Source organism: Podarcis muralis, chromosome 1 (genome assembly GCF_964188315.1).
Source record: "Podarcis muralis chromosome 1, rPodMur119.hap1.1, whole genome shotgun sequence".
Lineage (NCBI taxonomy): Eukaryota > Metazoa > Chordata > Lepidosauria > Squamata > Lacertidae > Podarcis > Podarcis muralis.
In genome coordinates this window covers 32113502-32132221 of record NC_135655.1, presented here as the reverse complement: position 1 = coordinate 32132221, position 18720 = coordinate 32113502, and the positions used below count along the sequence as shown (strand labels likewise).

Sequence of the window (18720 nt, the reverse complement as noted above, 5' to 3'; positions counted from 1 at the left end):
ACAGTTAGCCGTGTAAAAACTTACAACACGTTGCAGGATTCCCAAAAATTAGACCAGAGGCAATTGTATTTCATTCAGCAGAGCTTTACTGCTATTGAAGGCAAATGAGCATAATGGTCGCAAATCCCATATGTTCAGGATGGGCACTGGCAATAAGAAAAACCAGTTGCAGCAGACTTAACTTGAAAATTCCAATAACTTAAAATAGGTCTAAAAACACTAAGCAGAACACCACCCCGGAAGGAAAAGAGAAAGGGAAACTCTTCTTCTGGCCTCTTAACAGAACACCCCTAGGATTACTGTGACTTTAGGGATGCCTAAATCAGTGGGTGTAGAGAGCATAGTGGGTCAAAGTGGGACTGCTGGGAATTAATCCCAGACAGCCTCTGCTGTACATTATCTTAGCTCAAATTCAGCCTTTTCACCTTCAACCTACTTCAGCGGGTTGTTGTAAGAATTATAAATAAGTTGCTATTGGCTTGCAATAGGGTGTTCCAAGGGTCTTGGATAAATGTGAAGTAAATAAATTGTATATATATCCTGTTTGTTTGATTTATATCTTGCCTTTTCCTCAAAGCAGCTCATCCCATAAGATTGATCTACTTTTCATTTCTCAATCTCACCATTACTCTAGGAGGTTGCTTGCACTGAAAACAATATCAATAGAAAATAATGGCAACATAGAATTGCTTGCAAGAGCAAATTCTAAGCGTAATTGTAAATAGTAGCTTCTTTTATCATTCTGTTCCCAGGTTGTTGTTGTTGTTTTTATAAAAAAAGACTTTTTTCCAAAACTGTAATTGCTTTTCTTATGATAGTTTAATTTGCTTTATTTTAAAATGATGCAATGCTGTAAGTGGTTGGGAAAGTGGAGTAAAAAAATGTTGAGGCTATTGTCCATGCGTGATGCCACGGTTGGTGGAAATCTGCACAATACATCCCAGGCATGCGCCCCAGGGAGGTCACTTAGCAGTTTGACTTCACCCCAGATGCACACTTCATTGTCTCTCAAGCCAGAAAGATGTCAGCAACAATATGTTATGGAGTTTGTGGAAATAGATGTTATTGTTCCTGAATTATTGGTCCCCCCCTCCATAATGTGTGTGTCTTGCTTTATTGCTGTAACATAAGGATGTTAGGCTTTCCACAGTGGTACAGCCTTGATCTGGCCCAATCACCTTCTAAATCCAGCCTGCGGATGGTCTGGGAATCAGCATGTTTTTACATGAGTAGAATGTGTCCTTTTATTTAAAATGCATATCTGGGTTATTTGTGGGGCCTGCCTGGTGTTTTCGCATGAGTAGAATGTGTGGTTTTATTTAAAATGCATCTCTGGGTTATTTGTGGGGCATAGGAATTTGTTCCCCTCAAAATATAGTCTGGCTCCCCACAAGGTCTGAAGGACAGTGGACCGGCCCCCTGCTGAAAAAGTTTGCTGACCCCTGGTCATAACTATAAAAACAAAGATGAAGAACACTATTCTGTGATATGATCTGGAATTGTTGTGATATGATACTCTATGATTCTGTGATGTTCAGAATTTTAGACATATTTTCACAGTAAGAGACTTCCCTTTAAAAGGGCTTATCCATACTGTTGTTTAACCTGGAGAGTAAGCATCCTGTACTGTATTTCCCTTAATTCTGTTGTGCATATGGCATTATCCTCCAAATCACTGCCTTCCCACACTTTCCCCTCAGTCTCAGGGATACTCCAAAAAGGAAATGGTATGAGAAAATCTGAACTGAGGGAGTGGAAAGTGTAGGAAGGCACAAATTTAGATACTGTCATATGCACAATGGCAAATTAAGGAAGGTACAGGAATCTTCTATTCATATTAAACAACAGTATGGATGAGCACTGAATCACAAGACATAAGAGCTTAGATAGCTAATTATATGCAGGTACAGTTGCTTGGAAGATTACCCATGGGCCAATGAATAACGTAATTTTTGGTTAGAGAGCTGCATAGGAATAATGGGCTGTGCAGTTTATTCATTTACTCAGATCTTGTCTGGTCATGAGGAACTCTTAAGTGGCCCCTGGAGACTTGGGCATCTTAGTGGACTCTAGGAGTTTTGCTAGTTTTGCCAGTAGCCTTGTTGATCACGAGATCAGCCAATTCAGGGCCCTTGGCAGTTTCACTCCCTAGAATCCTTCTGCCCTTATTGACCTGGGCCTTCCTGTCATTTAATGGAAAGCTTTGTGTGATGAAAAAGCAGGGAAGGCAGAAATTCAGAATTAATTTGACCAAACACGTTAGAGACCCATTGAAGGTCTAACATTTGGCTGTGATAGCAGCAAACAATAATGCTGCTGCTTCCTCGCCTTGGTGACCTTTTAGCCCTCTGTGGCCCAATAAATAAATAAGATGGCTTGCCTTAAAGTGCAGGAAAGGCAATTACAGCAATGATAGTGGGAGTGTTTGCTAATAGTTACAGCCCATCTCACATATTTTGGTTATGCTGTTACTTCAACTTGTCACTTGCGCATCTGAGTCTGTGGTTTTTTTACTCAAAAGTTAGCTCCATTAACTTAATGGGGCTTCCTTCCAAGTACATAATAGTGAACAGGACTTATAAGCAAATTTCAGAATCAGAGAAGCCACGCGTCCGTGGAAATTGAGTTTAGTCCCACCCCCTGCACTTCAAGACACCTCATGACCCGAGGAGCGCGCGAAAATTAGTAGGGCTGGTCATACGGCGGATAGGGAAGCATAAGCCGACCCACCTCCCATCACTGATTGGTTACTCGATGCCACCCTGCTCTGGCATTCCGTGATTGGCAGGAGAAACAGAGCAACGCGAACGTGGAGAGGTTCTCCCAACGTCGCTCCAGCACTACGGATTCCCGATTGGCTAAGAAGGAAGCTGATGACTGGAGCACCCAAATGCCACTCAACCTGTCAGGGCGGCGATTCGCTAGGGACGAGGCGCGGCTGTTGGCGAGGAAGGTTGTCGATCCAACCCTCGCGCGCCGATTGGCGGGTTTGCTTGGAGAGCCGCGCTACGTGGGGGGCTGGGCCGCGGCGCCCCGCCCCTTTCCCGCCGAGCCGTGCTCTCGGCCGGCCCCTGACTGGCTAGGCCGCGCCTGTGGGTGGCTGGGATGGCGGTGGCGGTGCGGGCTCTGCAGGAGCAGCTCGAGAAGGCCAAGGAGAGCCTCAAGCACGTCGACGAGAACATCCGCAAGCTCACGGGGCGGGACCCCAACGATGTGCGGTGAGGCGGGAGCAAGAGCGGGCCGGCCGGCGGGGGGGTTGTTTCGGCTCAGAGGGGGCCGCCGCGCTCGCCCCCTGAGAGGCTTCTCTGCGGTTGCCCCCTTAGTGCCCGCGCCCTTTCCCTTCCCTCTCCGGGAACGCGCCCTGGGGCTTCAGGGGCCCGAGCGGTGCAGCCGTTAGCCCCGTCCCCGTGCGAGAGCGCAGAGGGAGGCCTACGAGCAGAATCCGTTAGTGGCGTCCACGTGAGTTGCCAGGCGCGGCTGCGCCCTGCGAACGCGGCTTCCCCGCTTGGCTTCAATGGGGCTCGCTAGTTCCCAGTAAGGGCGCTTAGGGACGCAGCCTGCGCCGGCCTAAGTTAACCCGGGTTAAGGGTGCGCTCATGTCCCAGCCTAAATCTGTAAAAGTTTCCGTGGCACAAAAGGTAGGCAAAACCCACTGCCGTCCCTCTGCATTTTCTGCTACTTCCTTCCACGTGGGAAGTCAGGGTATTTTAATAAAATAGGCCATCAGGGTCCTGCACACGGTAGAAGCAGTCTCTTCCCGTCCCCAATCACTAAAGCTGACTAATAAAGTGGGTGTGGGGGATACATTTGCAGCAGGTCTCCAGTGGTGTTCCTTTGAGGGATGTTTTCTGTACCTTTTTGCTCCTTCCTGATGATTATTCCCTTGGCTTCCCCCCCCAGGCCCGCTCAAGGGAGATTATTGACCATCACAGGCCCTGGTGGAGGTAGGGGGCGTGGAAGTATATTACTTAGGTGAGTATCTGTGGATGATTAATGGAAACCAATTCTGTACCTTTCTGGGGGCAGCTTCTATGCTGCACAGAATGTTACGCTTGTATTTGAAGGCTAGAAATGAAAAGAAGGTTAAATGTTGTTTTAATATGTTGATTTAAGGTAGCTAGAGTCTGAACTCAACTGCCATAATTGTGCAGTGAGGGGGAAGAGAGGGGTTCTGCTCATGGTCCAAAGCATATTCACAGGCAAACAAGCAAATAGTTGTTTGGGTACTTGACCATTGCTTGTGCTGTCACTGCTGCCCTAAGGTTGCATGCAACTTCTCTTCTAACTTTAAAAAAAATTAAGTAATTTCAAGTTGGACTTATACAGTTGCTGTAATGCTAGTTTATGGCAGTGCTGAGGAGCCCACAAGATTGCTGTCTTCAAAGATTTCAGTAGAAGGCATGTATAACTTGCCACTTGGCTCATATACCATTGTTATTACCGAAGGGTGGGCAGCCAACCATGCTATTCCAAGGGTTACAGATCCCCTGCTGTTGTAGTCTAACACTGGCATGGTATGGTACAGTGGTACCTCGGGTTAAGAATGTAATTCATTTTGGAGGTCCATTCTTAACCTGAAACTGTTCTTAACCTGAGGTACCACTTTAGCTAATGGGGCCTCCTGCTGCCGCCACTGCACAATTTCTGTTCTCATCCTGAAGCAAAGTTCTTAACCCAAGGTACTATTTCTGGGTTAGCGGAGTCTGTAAACTGAAGCGTCTGTAACCCGAGGTACCACTGTACTTGAAGGCTATTGCAACAGAGCTCTGCTTGGTTTTTATTGGATGGTGTTTTAGTCTCTGCTTGCACAGCAGTCTTTGCAGTCCTACAGATATTTGGCCTACTTGGTATTTAGTTATGTTACTGGAAAGTTTAAAATTGCTAGATATAGTCACATTTTTAGAGTTTCTTTAAAATGCTCTTAAAAGAAAGGAATAAGCTTTTGAATTTGTGGCATTGTGTAACTCAGGGATTAGTTACTTTTGTGGGTAGTTTATTTTTTAAAACAGTCACGTCCTCCACCCTTGGAGGGGCTTTTCTGAATTGGAAGGGATACTTAGTTTGTTCTGTGTATGAGAGTTGGATATATATACATGGGCAGAGAGAGAGGGAAATATTTATGTGAGGTGGGGGAATAGAGGGTAGGTATGTGTTTGAGAGGGAGAGGTGTACTTGCAGCAGTGTATATGTGAAGTACGGTATATGGGTGTGTGAGAGAGCTGCATGTGTGTGCTGAGAGGCTTTCTCTTGCATCTCACCCAAATACAGTCATACCTTGGAAGTCAAACAGAATCCATTCTGGAAGTCCGTTTGACTTCCAAAACTTTTGGAAACCAAAGCGCAGCTTCTGATTGGCTGCAGGAGGCTCCTGCACCAATCAGAAGCCGCACTGGATGTTCGGGTTCCGATAATCATTCGAAAACTGAAACACTCATTTCCGTGTTTTGATCGTTCGGGAGCAGACTTGTTCGGGAGCCAAGGTGTTTGAGATCCAAGGTACGACTGTAGTGAACGTCCCCTGACAATGGAAACAGATAAAAGCACTCTCTATCAATCTTGAGGCATAAGCAAGCTGGTTTAGGGAGATGTTCTGCTTCAATTATTTGGGCCCCAAACCATTTAGCGGCTTAATAAAGGAGTACTAGCATTTGGAATTGGGCTTGGCAGCAAATAGGCTGCCATGGTAGTTCTTTCAGAATTGATGTGATATGATTCCATCGGGATAAAGCAACAGCCTTGTTAGTGGGTAGCCAGGGGGCCCGTGTGTCTGGGTCTTTGATGCAGGATACTGGTCATCTTTCCTCTTTAAACTTAACTTTTTTTACAGGGCAACTGGTAACACTTCAAAGTACAGCACTGGTGAGACCCTAGACACCTCCCATTCAAATTTGCCAATGAGCACTTGTCTGTTTTTAAATATGTACATAAACAGCAGCTCTAGACTGTAGATGGGGTGGAGAGCCCAATCCGCATATAGTATACTGGCCCAGGAAATCGCTGTTGCCACCCCATAGCTCTGAGTTCTCCCTGACAGCCAGTTTGTTTCTCCCCTTCAAATGACAGCTGAAATTGGCACCTATACATAAATATAAGCATATGCAAATATTTCTTGTGGGCCTCTGCCCTGAGTCTTTTCAGTACCCAACAATGCTCCTCTGCTGAACTGTATTCTGCACTAATGAAAGTTTTCAAGGGCAGCTCCTTGTACAACACATTACAGTATTCCATTTGAGAGATGAGCAGAATGTGCATCATGGTGGCAAGACTGTCTGTTCAGGAATGTTCCTACCTGGTGATAAGGTCAAACCTGGGAAGGGCAGTTTGTGACACTGGGGCTACAAGTGTGTCCCCAAGCTGCAAACCTGCTTCTTCATGGAAGGTGCACCCCCATCTGAAACAAGCCAAGTACCTAATTTATCAACATAAGAACCACTTTCTCACAACTCTTTGTTGTCAGCTTTCAATCTGTTAGCCCATTACTGAGCCCAAGCACTGGTTCAGCACCTGAACAGCCTCACCTAACTCAGATAAAAAAAAAGAAATAGAGCTGATTTTCTTTGTTATACTGATGACATCTTACTTCCACCCTCTGATGTCACCTAGTGGCTTCATATAAATGTTAGAGAGCATGGCGTGACTTCTGTAAAAGGTGCTGCACACAAAGCAAGAGATTGAACTTTAGTTTTATGGGGTCTTGGCATTAGAAACTTGTTTGGAGCACACTGATCTGATACACTGATGTGCTCTTTTGTTTCAGGCGTGGATTCTCGGATAGCGGAGGAGGACCCCCAGCCAAACAGAGGGATCTAGAAGGGGCGACCAATAGGTGAGCAGAGATTGAAACTGGGCTGAATTCAAGAACAGGATTGAATGACGTTAGAGACAAGAACAGCATGCCTTTTTAGCTGACTCAGTATATTTCTGTAGTGCATTTCTGCATGGTTTTTATATAGCACTCAAGACTGTGTTTTGCTTGCAATTTCAGACATACAAAAGGAACTGGGAGGGAAGAAAGGAAAAACCATTCATGTATCAGTTCTTCTTTAATTAAGTTGCATATAATTCCTCTTGGAATTCTACACTAGCAAATAATTTATACTGGTGTATCTTGATTCTGTGTGATATTTTAAATAGGATTTCAGTAGAACACCTTTTTTGTCTTGAGTACCTGTAAATTGGGACACGGGTGGCGCTGTGGGTTAAAGCCTCAGCGCCTAGGACTTGCCGATCGAAAGGTCGGCGGTTCGAATCCCCGCGGTGGGGTGCGCTCCCGTCTTTCGGTCCCAGCGCCTGCCAACCTAGCAGTTCGAAAGCACCTTCGGGTGCAAGTAGAGAAATAGGGACCGCTTACCAGCAGGAAGGTAAACGGCGTTCAGTGTGCTGCGCTGGCTCGCCAGATGCAGCTTGTCACGCTGGCCACGTGACCCAGAAGTGTCTGCGGACAGTGCTGGCTCCCGGCCTATAGAGTGAGATGAGTGCACAACCCTAGAGTCTGGCAAGACTGGCCCGTACGGGCAGGGGTACCTTTACCTTTACCTTACCTGTAAATTGTGTAGGAGTTGCTATCCTACAATATGTTCTGTAGAAAGAAAAGTAAGCAGAAAAGATGCTGTAATAAAGCAACAGATTTAGCAAGCAGCTAATCTGCATTCACCGGAGAGTTCATTGGATCCCAGCAACAACATGGACAGAGAGGTTGGATCAAAGCAGTCTGAAGCACAGTATCTTGATTTTAGTGTAGTTATTTTGCTTTTATTAACATCATTTTCTAAGCCTATTGAAACATTTTCCTTGGTTCTAGTATAAAATGGATGCCTTTGATACTCTCTTAAATTTAGGCTAGCTGGGGAACGTCGGACAAGGAGAGAATCACGCCATGAAAGCGACGCAGAGGATGATGATGTTAAAAAAGTAAGGGATACCTAGAAGTTGGTGGGTAGAGAGGGGAAAGAAATGTAGAAAAGCTTCCATTAACCTGGATTTGACCGATCTTTGCAGCCAGCGTTGCAGTCTTCTGTTGTTGCTACCTCCAAAGAACGAACACGCCGAGACCTTATTCAAGATCAAAACATGGATGAAAAGGGAAAACAAAGGTATCTTACAATGTTGTTTACTGTAACCACAATGTTTTCAAACTCCAAGCGCGTAATACAAATTTTGAAAGAAATGTTCTTTCTTGCACAGAAAACTTTGTCCAATATTTTATGCTGTCTTAGCCTGCTTCTTAAGAAGTGTGTGTACAGGTACTGACTGCACCAGACAACTCAACCCAGCTTCCATATGTTTATTTAAGTTGCCTTGCACAGTTTGCTTTGCCTGTTGATTTGTAAGTCAAAATAAGTTGCTGATGTATTTATCTCAGACTATTGTTTTGATTATTCCAGGAATGTAAAAGCTCTGGGTAGAGATTTAGCATGTTGTGTTTTTCGAAGATAGGCATCCTGCCAGATAATTTTTTTCTAAAATGTTCCCTTTCCGTCTTGTCTGTGTGTGTGTTTTGTTTTGTTTTTTAGTTTGATATGAACCAGTCTAATTCAGAAGTAAGTCCCATTGATGTTGGTGGGATTTTAGCCTTGGTCTTTAAAGAACACTGCAAATTAGCAGCTATTGTACTTTTTCATGCATTTCTGTGCAAAATCTTGGGAAACTGGCATATTTCATTAAAGTTTGTTTATGAAGTTTGGATGATGAAACCGGGTTTCACAGTCTGCTAGAGAAATCAAAACATACTTATTAATTGTATAGATTTGTATCCCACTTTTCAGGGAAGAAATCATATAAAGCAGCTGACAAAATATCTAAAAACATGAATAAGTTCAGATTTGAGCTGTGGAAGCTCTGTTGCCCCTGCCCAACGACATTCTGTGCTGGCATCTTTTATGAGGAAAGCTTCAAATCCTAATCTTAGCTATCTAAAGGTCTCAATTTTAGACAGTGCATTGTGTTGAGCTGCTTGTATATCAACTTTAGATATGTAGTTTGTGGGAAAGTATCCAAATATTTTTGGGGGGAAATTATTTCTTAATTCAAGCACCATCTCATATGTATTAATTGGGGTGGGGCTGGAATGCTGGGCTGGAATTTATTTTCAGGCTGTGACCATTGTGCTCGGGGTTCTCATGTTCTACAGTGGAGTGGACTCCCTCAAATGTTGTAGACTCTCCATCCTTGGAAGTTTTTAAGCACAGATTGGCTAGTAATCTGTCAGGGTTGTTTTAGTTTAATTTCCTGCATTGCAAGGGATTGGCCTAGATGACCCTTGGGGGTGGGGAGTCCCTCCCAATGTAACAATTCTGTGATTCTCCGTATGGGCCAAAGTTCTTGGTCATACAGCTAGCCCTCAACAAAAAAGTAAGTCAAAAGAAGATGACTATATTTTCAGTGCAATGCTGCTTACAAAATGGCAAATCATTTCTTGAGGTTCCTTGTGAAAAGTCATAACAATTGTGTTCCTTTTATTAATAATCAGTCTAATGTATTTTATTGTTGTCTTCAATCTTAGAAAAAACTTTTGGATGTCTCTGGGTCATAAATTAAGAACTTCATTTAATTTAATATGTTTGGAAATTAAATGCTGTTGTTGATAAAGCTATCCACTGGAATTATCTTGTTATCTTATCATGTTGGTTGTTGAAATTTGCAACCTCCAATGGTCATGTTTCTTTCTAAATAGCTTTTGTACCCTGTGTTATTGTAGCCTTTTTATTATTCATGTGCCATTAACTAACAACCCTGGAAGATTTGGAAAACTGTTTCAATAGGTATGCATAATGAACATGTATGAAATAATGAACACGTATGAAAGTCGATCATATAATACCTTTTTACTCCTTTTCTGTTCTAGGAATCGGCGCATATTTGGCCTGTTGATGGGTACTCTTCAGAAGTTCAAACAAGAATCAACAGTCGCTACTGAGAGGGTATTAACTCAATACCTTGTAATGTTCATTAGAGGAGAGAGACTGTACTGTTTCTGTTGAATGAGAGAATTGTATACTGTCTTGTGCGAAGAAACTTACTGCTAGTAACCCAGTAGCTCAGATTTTTCATTGTGGAAACATGAGGACTTTAAAGTCATTTTTCAAGTGTAAAGGGAAACAGTGAACCTTCCTAAAACTTTCCTTAAGCCTATTAAGTTCAATAGAACATGAATCCTACTACAATTACAGTTCTGTATGGCGACTGGGTTCTGGCAACCAGCTAGGAAGACCACTAGTAACTGCCAGCAGCCTAGAGAGGTCCATTCTTAGGTTTCGTATGCCCTGCCTTTAGTTGGCTATATAGTTGAAGTTTTGTTATTATTTACTTGTCTCTGATTCCATAACAATTTGAAAACAGATTAGAAAGAGAGAGGGGGGCACAGAGCTCCTATTGGTTGCCAGGCTTCAGGTCATAAGTTGGAGAGATGTAATTGCATTGCCTGGCACTGCTTCACTGTAAATGTGGATTCCTCGATAAACAAGGAGTGCTCCATACCTTAGGGGAGCAGAAATGAAAAAACCAACCACTATAAGCAGTGACTTGACTACTAAGTCCAGCCAAAAGTTGTGGGCCATCTTGCAATAATTAGATAAAGACTTCAGTATTGATCGGATTCCAACACAGGGATCGACCAGCTATTAAGTGGTATATAAACTAATAATAAAATTTCTGAGCTCACCTTAAGCAAATCTGAAACTGTTTCTCCACTTCAGCAAAAAAGACGGCAAGAAATTGAACAGAAACTTGAAGTGCAGGCAGAGGAAGAGAGAAAGCAGGTTGAAAACGAGAGGCGAGAGCTCTTTGAGGAAAGACGTGCTAAACAAACAGAGCTGCGGCTATTGGAACAGAAAGTTGAACTTGCTCAGCTGGTGAGTCAAAATTCAAGCAGCTGCTATGTGGTGTTTGTGTTGTGGACAATACTAAAGAAATAAAAATCTTTCTTTTACCAGCAAGAAGAATGGAATGATCATAATGCCAAAATAATTAAATATATAAGAACAAAGACAAAGCCTCATCTGTTCTACATACCTGGCAGAATGTGTCCTGCTACCCAGAAGCTGTTTGATGATTCCCAAAAAAAATTAAATGGTATGTTACCGGTGGTAAGGTAGATACATTTTCTTTGATATAAGCTCTTCTAGCGTTTCAGTAGAAAAAGTTAAACTGATATTGATAAGGCAGTAAAGCGAACTTGCATCTTAGTCAAAGGGTCAGTTCTGGGAAGAAGAAGAAGAGGAGTTTGGATTTGATATCCCGCCTTTCACTCCCCTTCAGGAGTCTCAAAGCGGCTAACATTCTCCTTTCCCTTCCTCCCCCACAACAAACACTCTGTGAGGTGAGTGGGGCTGAGAGACTTCAAAGAAGTGTGACTGGCCCAAGGTCACCCAGCAGCTGCATGTGGAGGAGCGGAGACACGAACCCGGTTCCCCAGATTACGAGACTACCGCTCTTAACCACTACACCACACTGGCTCTCACCACACTGGGAGTCTGCACGTTTACACAAAAACACATAAAGCCAGAACTGGCCCACCCACAAAATGGAGGATTGCCTACCCAGCTTTGGAAAGTTGGTGCAAAGGCACTGCCAGGATCCTAGAGTCCTGGTTCTGGGGTTTGGGAAAATCCTCAGAGCAGCACATAGTTGCAAGTGGGGTTTTTCCATCTTGCAAGGTGATGTGCTTGCACAAACAGAACATTTGTAATGGGTGTGACATTGGAATTCCAGCCCAAGTGATAGACAGATACAACTACCCCATAAAGTTTGTCTCTAGGGGGTTGGGGAGATAAGAATCTTGCCCACCTGTTGGATCCAGTTATAAATTATTTCTTAATGTGAAACTTTACTACTCATAACTGCCAGTAGCCTGTAATTAAAAAAATATGTGGCAAATGTCCCAATTCACAAGTGCACATTCTGACCTCTTAACATGGATGATCGCTTGTCTGTATGAAACTTTCCTTGTGTGAAGTGGCTCAAGTGACCTATCAGTAAGATGGAACCATGCTAAGTACCCACAATAAGCTTAGTGTGTCTTCTTTCGTTCTGCAGCACTGTTTGAAAATAGGCGCATTGAGTTTGCTGAGCAAATTAACAAAATGGAAGCCAGGCCCAGGCGACAATCTCTGAAGGAAAAAGAACACCAGGAGGTGCAGAAGGAAGAAAAGAAGGAAGACCAGAACAAGGAGCAAGAAGAGGGTAAGGCGGTTCAGCAGGTGGAAGAGATGGAGACAGGTAATCGGAGCAATGATGTAGAAATGGAAGAGGTAGGGGAAGAAAAGGAGGTAGGTGCTAGTCACAGTGATGGAGAGATAGAACAGGAGGAGGAGGAGCAGAAAGAGGAAATGGAGGTTAAGGTAGATGAGGGACCAGAGATTAAGGAGAATGATAGGCAGCAGGATAATCAGGAGGAGGATGTTGCGTTAGGGAAAGAGGAAGGTGAAAATACGCTGCCAGTAGATGGCGAGCAGGATGTGATGGACACCAATGAGGCAGATCATGCAGAGCCACTAGAAAATGAGAATAGCAAAGAAGTGGAACCAGAAGTGGAGAGTAATCCTCAACCAGAGCAGGAGGGGCCTGTTGCTCCCTTGGAGAAAGAGGAAGGCAACAAGCCAGAAGTAGAAGCTGAACCAGAGGAGGCAGAAGAGAAGGAGCCGGAATCCATTGCAGGGTCCGAGGCTGAGGCCCAGCCTCGACCAGAGGCTGGGCTTCAGCCACAGCCTTCACCACAGTTGGAATCCACTCAAGATCAAGAGCCTCAGGTAGACAAAGAAGAAACAGTAGTGCCTGAGAATCTGCCTGAAACTCAGGCAGACCAAATCCAGGCAGTAAGCTTAGAAGTCAAGAACAAGGTTAGGAGCAGGAGCAGAGGTAGAGCGAGGAACAAAGGCAGCAAGAGTCGAAGTCGCAGTACTAGCAGCAGCACCAGTAGCACTAGTTCTACAAGCAGTAGTAGCGGCAGCAGTTCTAGCAGCGGCACCAGCAGTAGTCGGAGTAGTTCCTCCAGCAGCAGCAGCACTAGTGGAAGTAGCAGTCGAGAGAGTAGCAGTAGTTCCAGCAGCAGCGAGAGCAGAAGTCGAAGCAGGGGGCGTGGGCACAATAGGGACAGGAAGCGTAGGAGGAGTCTGGATCGAAAGCGAAGGGATAATGCAGGAGTAGACAGGAGTCACAAGTCTTCGAAAGGTAGCAGCAGAGATGCGAAAGGATCAAAGGATAAAAGTTCGAGGTCGGACAGAAAAAGGTCTATATCAGAAAGTAGTCGGTCAGGCAAAAGAACTTCGCGGAGTGAAAGAGACCGTAAATCAGACAGGAAAGACAAAAGGCGTTGACAGAAGAGACCAGGCTCCCTAGCCTAATCTTTGCAGCAGAAGATTACTTGATGAGTGAAAGGATTCCATGTGGGGAAGAAAAGGCTGCCTTAATTGCATGCTGTATAAAATCTTTTGGAGAAATGCAGACTCTTTACCAGGCAATTCTTGTGCTTTTTACATGATTTTGTAAAAGGTGACTTATCAAATTATGTGACGATGCAAAAGTGTACAAATAAAAGGATTGACAACCCCTTCATCTTTTTAAATCTCCTCTACTTAAAAGAGTTTCTGTATATTTTAATAGGTACATAGTTACATTTGTGTGAATCATTTCTGTATCAGATCCTTTTTTTTTGTAGAAATAAATGTGTATTTTACAGAGGTGTGAGAGCCTGTTGCCGCTTCATCTCGCATAGATATCTTTCTCCCTTTGCCATACTTCATACAGAGTGTTTGAATATTCTGCCTATTAACACTTCCCCTCCAATTGCTAAAAAGTGAATTCTCAAGTTCTGTGAAGGAGCACACACCTGTGCATAATCCAGGTTTTCTTTTCTGTGCTTTCATTGTACAAATTGATGCCAGCTTCTACTAACGTTCCTTGGTGAACTAACTGCCCATATACAGAGGCCAAGTGAGTGTATCAAGCCAATTCTAATTACTTGGCCATCTAAAATCTGTTTAGAGACTTCATGTAGTTATTTCAACAAGCCTTGCCTCTCCCCTAGTTTTAGAGTAATGCTTAGATTTTTTTTTTAAAAAAAACTTGCATCTCATTTATTTCTGTGCTTTGCAGTATGTTGCAGGAGACCTATGGGTAACTTCAAAACTAGATTATTGTTGGCCACAGGCTAAACTTTCAAATGCCAATAAAAATGCAGTATACCATTAAATTAATCGGGGGTTAAGATGTTGTATTTATGAATACCTGTTGATTGAGGAAAGTGGATTCAAAACTTGGAATTTCTGTAACATCTAAAGCAAGTCGATGGCAATATAGTTGGTGTAAAAAAATGACATACTGTTTTTAAACTTCCTACAAGTGTATTCATTGGCTTGTTCTGTAAAAGTCTAAATAAAGGTAGCTTTATATACTATTTTCTGTATTCTGCATTTACTGTTTGTTTAATGAAAAGTTTTTTTTATACTTGTCGTTCACCTACCAAAACCAAATGGTCCGACACAAATTGGAATCCCCATTCCCAGCCATAAACATACATTGGAAAGAACAGAAATCTCAACTTGTACTTAGGTACCCCTTAAAAACATTTAAAGTAGTCTCTCACACCTAACAATGTGGATTTGTGTATGGAATGTAATCCTGAACTGGGCTGGCGAAGGATTTGTGTGAAGTGCCCTTTTGAGCTTGTTTTCACCAGCCACCCAGCAAAAATTCCTTTTTAAAAGTACTGGCTGCAGATGACTCAGTAGATGGGCTGATGGAATCCAAGAGCACTTGAGTCATTTTGTTCTACGTCTTAATTTGCAACGGGGAAAGGGTAGATAGGAAAAGACACTATTGGCCTCAGTAGCTATGCACCCAACTGTGGTCTAAACCATTGAGCTTCTTGGGCTTGCCGATCAGAAGGTTGGCGGTTCAAATGCCTACAATGGGGTGAGCTCCCGTTGCTCTGTCGCAGCTCCTGCCACCTAGCAGTTCGAAAGCATGCCAGTGCAAGTAGATAAAAAGGTACCGCTCCGGTGGGAAGGTAAACTGCATTTCCGTGCGCTCTGGTTTTTGTCACTGGGTTTGGTTGCGCCAGAAGCAGTTTAGTCATGCTGGCCACATGACCTGGAAAGCTGTCTGTGGACAAACACCGGCTCCCTTGGCCTGAAAGCACGATGAGTGCCGCAACTTCATAGTCACCTTTGACTGGACTTAACCATCCAGGGGTCCTTTACCTACCAGTATTAAGTTGGCAAACTGCTTAGTGTTCTTAAAACAGGCCACTATGGTAGGTTAGTGTTAGCCTGGTATAAATAAAAGTTAAATAATAAAGTTAGCAGTTAAATTACACATTATAAAATTACATATTAAAATTCATGTCAGCTTTGCATACCTGGATAGGATTTGCCCACACAAAGCTTTTAGCAAGTGTCACAAATGATAAAGAGTGAAGGCACCTGCCTGATATCAATAGGCAGAAAGTTCCAGAGTGTTAGTGCTGCAGTGCTGGAAGACGGATTCCTTACAAGTAGGGAAAAGACATTTGACACTTGTAAAAGCAGTCCCACAGATCAAGGTGGATGCATGGCCATATATGGAGTAAGGTGATCCTTCAACTAAACTGGTCCTAAGCTGTTGAGCAGGGGGCAGCAAACTTACCGTGCCTTGGGCCGGTGTCTCCAGCGCCGATCGCAGGGCAGGGGAGCGTGTGCCCATACACGTGCGCGCACACTATTTCCGGCGCACTTTGGGTCAGAGGAGCACCAGAAATAGCTTGCGCGCATGTGCACGGGCCTCCTCCAACCCGGATGTGCACCGGAAATAAGTCTTGCGCATGCGCACAAGCTATTTCCAGTGCTCCTCTGACCCGGAAGTGTACAGCCGTGCAGCGCAGCACCGGTAAAAGTGGGCAGTGGGCGGCAGGGGTCGCCGCGGGCCAGATAAACGAGTCCCTTGGGCCTTTATCCGGCCCGCGGGCCTTAGTTTGGGGACCCCTGCTGTTGAGTGTTTATGTACTAATGGTAACACATTGAAGTTGGCATAGTAACAAATTGGTAGCCAGTGACGATATCTGAGAAGATACCATATTGGCCCGAATATAAGCCGCACTTTCCCCCCAAATTCCGACTGAAAAGTTAAAAGTGCAGCTTATATTCATGCAGCCAGGAGTTTGGGGCAAACAGCGCCAGGTGTGTCCTCTCTCCCAAGGCCAGGAAGGGAGAGAGTGAGGAAGGGGAAAGGCCGCTGGCAATGCAGCGTGTGCCCCCCCCCGCCGCCGCCCAGTATGCAGCCAGGAGCAGCTAGGAGAGGAGTGGCTTATGTTCGGGTATTTTTTCTTCTCCCCCCTCCAATTTTAAAGGTGCAACTTATATTCAGGTGCGGCTTATATTCAGGCCAATACGGTATGTCATAAGCTGACTATGCTAATATTGTAATAATAGTAATCTTGATGTTCAGGGTAACAGCCATGAAAGCATTCAGATGAGGCAGCCAGGTTCCAGTTAGAGGTGGAGATACTGAGAGGAGCAACAATTTGAGAAGGAACCAAAAGGGAACCACACTACTAAAGGAGATGCAATTTATTTATAAAATTCTATACTGCCATATAAAATATCAATATGGTTTACAGTTAAAAGATGCCATTTTAAAGAGTATAAATAAAAATAGGGATAATCATTAATTTGACTGGTTAATGAAGATAAAAATTGAACAGCTGCAAATATCTGTTAGAATAAAAAGATCTTCAAGATCTTCAAGAGATCTAAAAGTCAAAGGATGCTTGTGGAAACTACTGGAAGAGTGTTCTGCAGCATGGGACTGGTGACAAATTCAAATATGATTCAAAGAGAATGGGCGTAAAATGCAACAAGCAAGCATTAGAAGGCTAAGAAGAACATTTCACAAAAGGTAGTCTTGTTTCTGCTTTAAACATTGGTATTACACTTCATATTCCCAAGAGGATAAAGCAATTTAACATAACACCCTCCCAGTTAAATCACATTAAAGTTTAGTCCTGGTTCAGATATCTTTATGTCTAAGGAGACATTATCAGTTGATAGGTTTGGAAAGACAGTTGTTTGGGTGGTGCAATGCTTTGCTCTTTTTCGAAGCTAAAAATCTTTTTAATGTCCCAGGGACTGGGTGCTCTTTTTGTTGAAAGTATCCAACCCTAATAAAATTTCTCTTTTGGAAGATGCTTGGATTATAATTAATCTCCAGCAGAAGGAAAGAGCTCTGAAGATGCCCCTAAGAAGCATCTCTCTATGTTCCACTATGTACCATGTGTACCACAGTGCCTTTACAAATTTTAGGTTTTAAATAATCAAGGTAAACAAATAGGAACAAAATGCAAATCAACAAGGGCCAATGTGAAACTTTCCATTGACAATTAAATGGCCATTTTATAAGAGGGCAAACTAGTGTTTTTTGGGGGGGGGGCGGGGAGGTTAAGTGCAGAAGGAAAAGGGAAGAATAGCAGCAACAAAAATGCCCAAAAATAAAGAAAGAGGAGATATGAACCTCCAGGTTAATTATTTTTTTAAAGAAGATTATCAGTTTGGTTTTATGCATACGTACTCAAAAGTCCCATTGGAACTTGCTCCAAGCTGAGTGTGTGGCAACCTAAATTGCCCAACATGTTTCATCAAAAAGAAGGGATGCCGTTCAGTGGCAGAGCATCTCTGCATGCAGAAGGCCCCAGCAACTTTAAGTGGGACTGGGAGAGATCCCTTGTCTGAAACCTTCGGTAGTTGATGCCAAATGATGTAGACAATGCTGAGCTAAATGGGTCCATGGGCTGGTTAAACGTACAGCAGCTTCCTATGTTATTTGCTGAGGTGATTCAACATTAACTGAGTAGACAGCATCAGCACTTTTGAGAGATAAGCAGCCTCATATAGTCAATATATTTAAGTCAAATTAATGCATGAAGGGGGTTAAGACCATAGAGTAAGCTGACCTGCCAGGCTTAGCTATGTCCACTTCCGCTCACCTTGGGAGGAACTAGGTAATAAAGTTTTTGTTCTCCTGCAGTCTCCCTAAGAAGCTCTCTGTGTGAAGAGGTTTGAACTGGTTGTTCCAGCTCAACCGCATAGCTCTCATCAGCCATTCTTGAGCTCCTATACAAATCATCTAGAAACTTTCACCACTTTGTAAGGAAGCCAAGTTTTACTGCCTCTGCAACTTTTCTGAAGCACACGAATCTGACCTTTGAAGAATTTGTAAGTAAACCATTTTTTAAATTACCCAATATGTGGCCTTCTTCCTATGCTGGGAAAACTTTTTAAGGGGACATGTTTTAAAGCCTTTATTTCCATGCTGCATATTTTGTGAATTTAAATCTGCTGGGGTTGTCTCACCAAAAAGTAATTGCTCTAAACTTGGATTTTGGAATCCAGGAATTCTCTTTTCTATACTATAGTATTTCCCCGCCCCCCCTTGGCACCAACAATATCATTATTACGTTATATGGGATAATAAAGGAAACCTGAAATTACAATGTGGTGCTCAGAGCAAGCAACACTACTTTTTCTTGATCTACTAGTGCAATGCCTGTATGCTGGATGGGCAGTCTGTAATAGAACATTTGGGTTGACCAATGAGAGGGAAGATATAAATGGGAGGGAAAAAGAACCTTGGATGAAAAGGAGTTAGGAAAAGGCAGTTGAAGTGAGAAGACCAGACAGGTAACAGATGAGAGCGAAGAATAAGAAGCTGAGATACACCACATGAAAGCAGCAAGCCTTACTTGGCAATAAG

At 43.4% G+C, this 18720-nt stretch overlaps 1 protein-coding gene across 1 annotated transcript; it reads left to right on the top strand.

Moving 5' to 3' along the window:
- The first annotated feature begins 3033 nt into the window (after window positions 1-3033).
- Window positions 3034-14392, top strand: PNN (pinin, desmosome associated protein). Its single transcript, XM_077925771.1, has 9 exons — window positions 3034-3218; window positions 3901-3972; window positions 6758-6826; window positions 7839-7911; window positions 7999-8093; window positions 9845-9920; window positions 10695-10850; window positions 10932-11070; window positions 12034-14392. Exons 1-9 carry the CDS (start codon window positions 3106-3108, stop codon window positions 13311-13313), a joined length of 2073 nt encoding a protein of 690 aa, XP_077781897.1. The 5' UTR covers window positions 3034-3105; the 3' UTR covers window positions 13314-14392.
- The last annotated feature ends 4328 nt before the right edge of the window (window positions 14393-18720 follow it).

Bases quoted from the DNA above. Each gene is read 5' to 3' on its own strand.
- PNN (XM_077925771.1), top strand. From the start codon at position 3,106: ATGGCGGTGGCGGTGCGGGCTCTGCAGGAGCAGCTCGAGAAGGCCAAG. The intron at 7,912-7,998 runs GTAAGGGATACC...CGATCTTTGCAG, and splicing joins AGGATGATGATGTTAAAAAA to CCAGCGTTGCAGTCTTCTGT. The intron at 10,851-10,931 runs GTGAGTCAAAAT...TTCTTTTACCAG, and splicing joins AAGTTGAACTTGCTCAGCTG to CAAGAAGAATGGAATGATCA.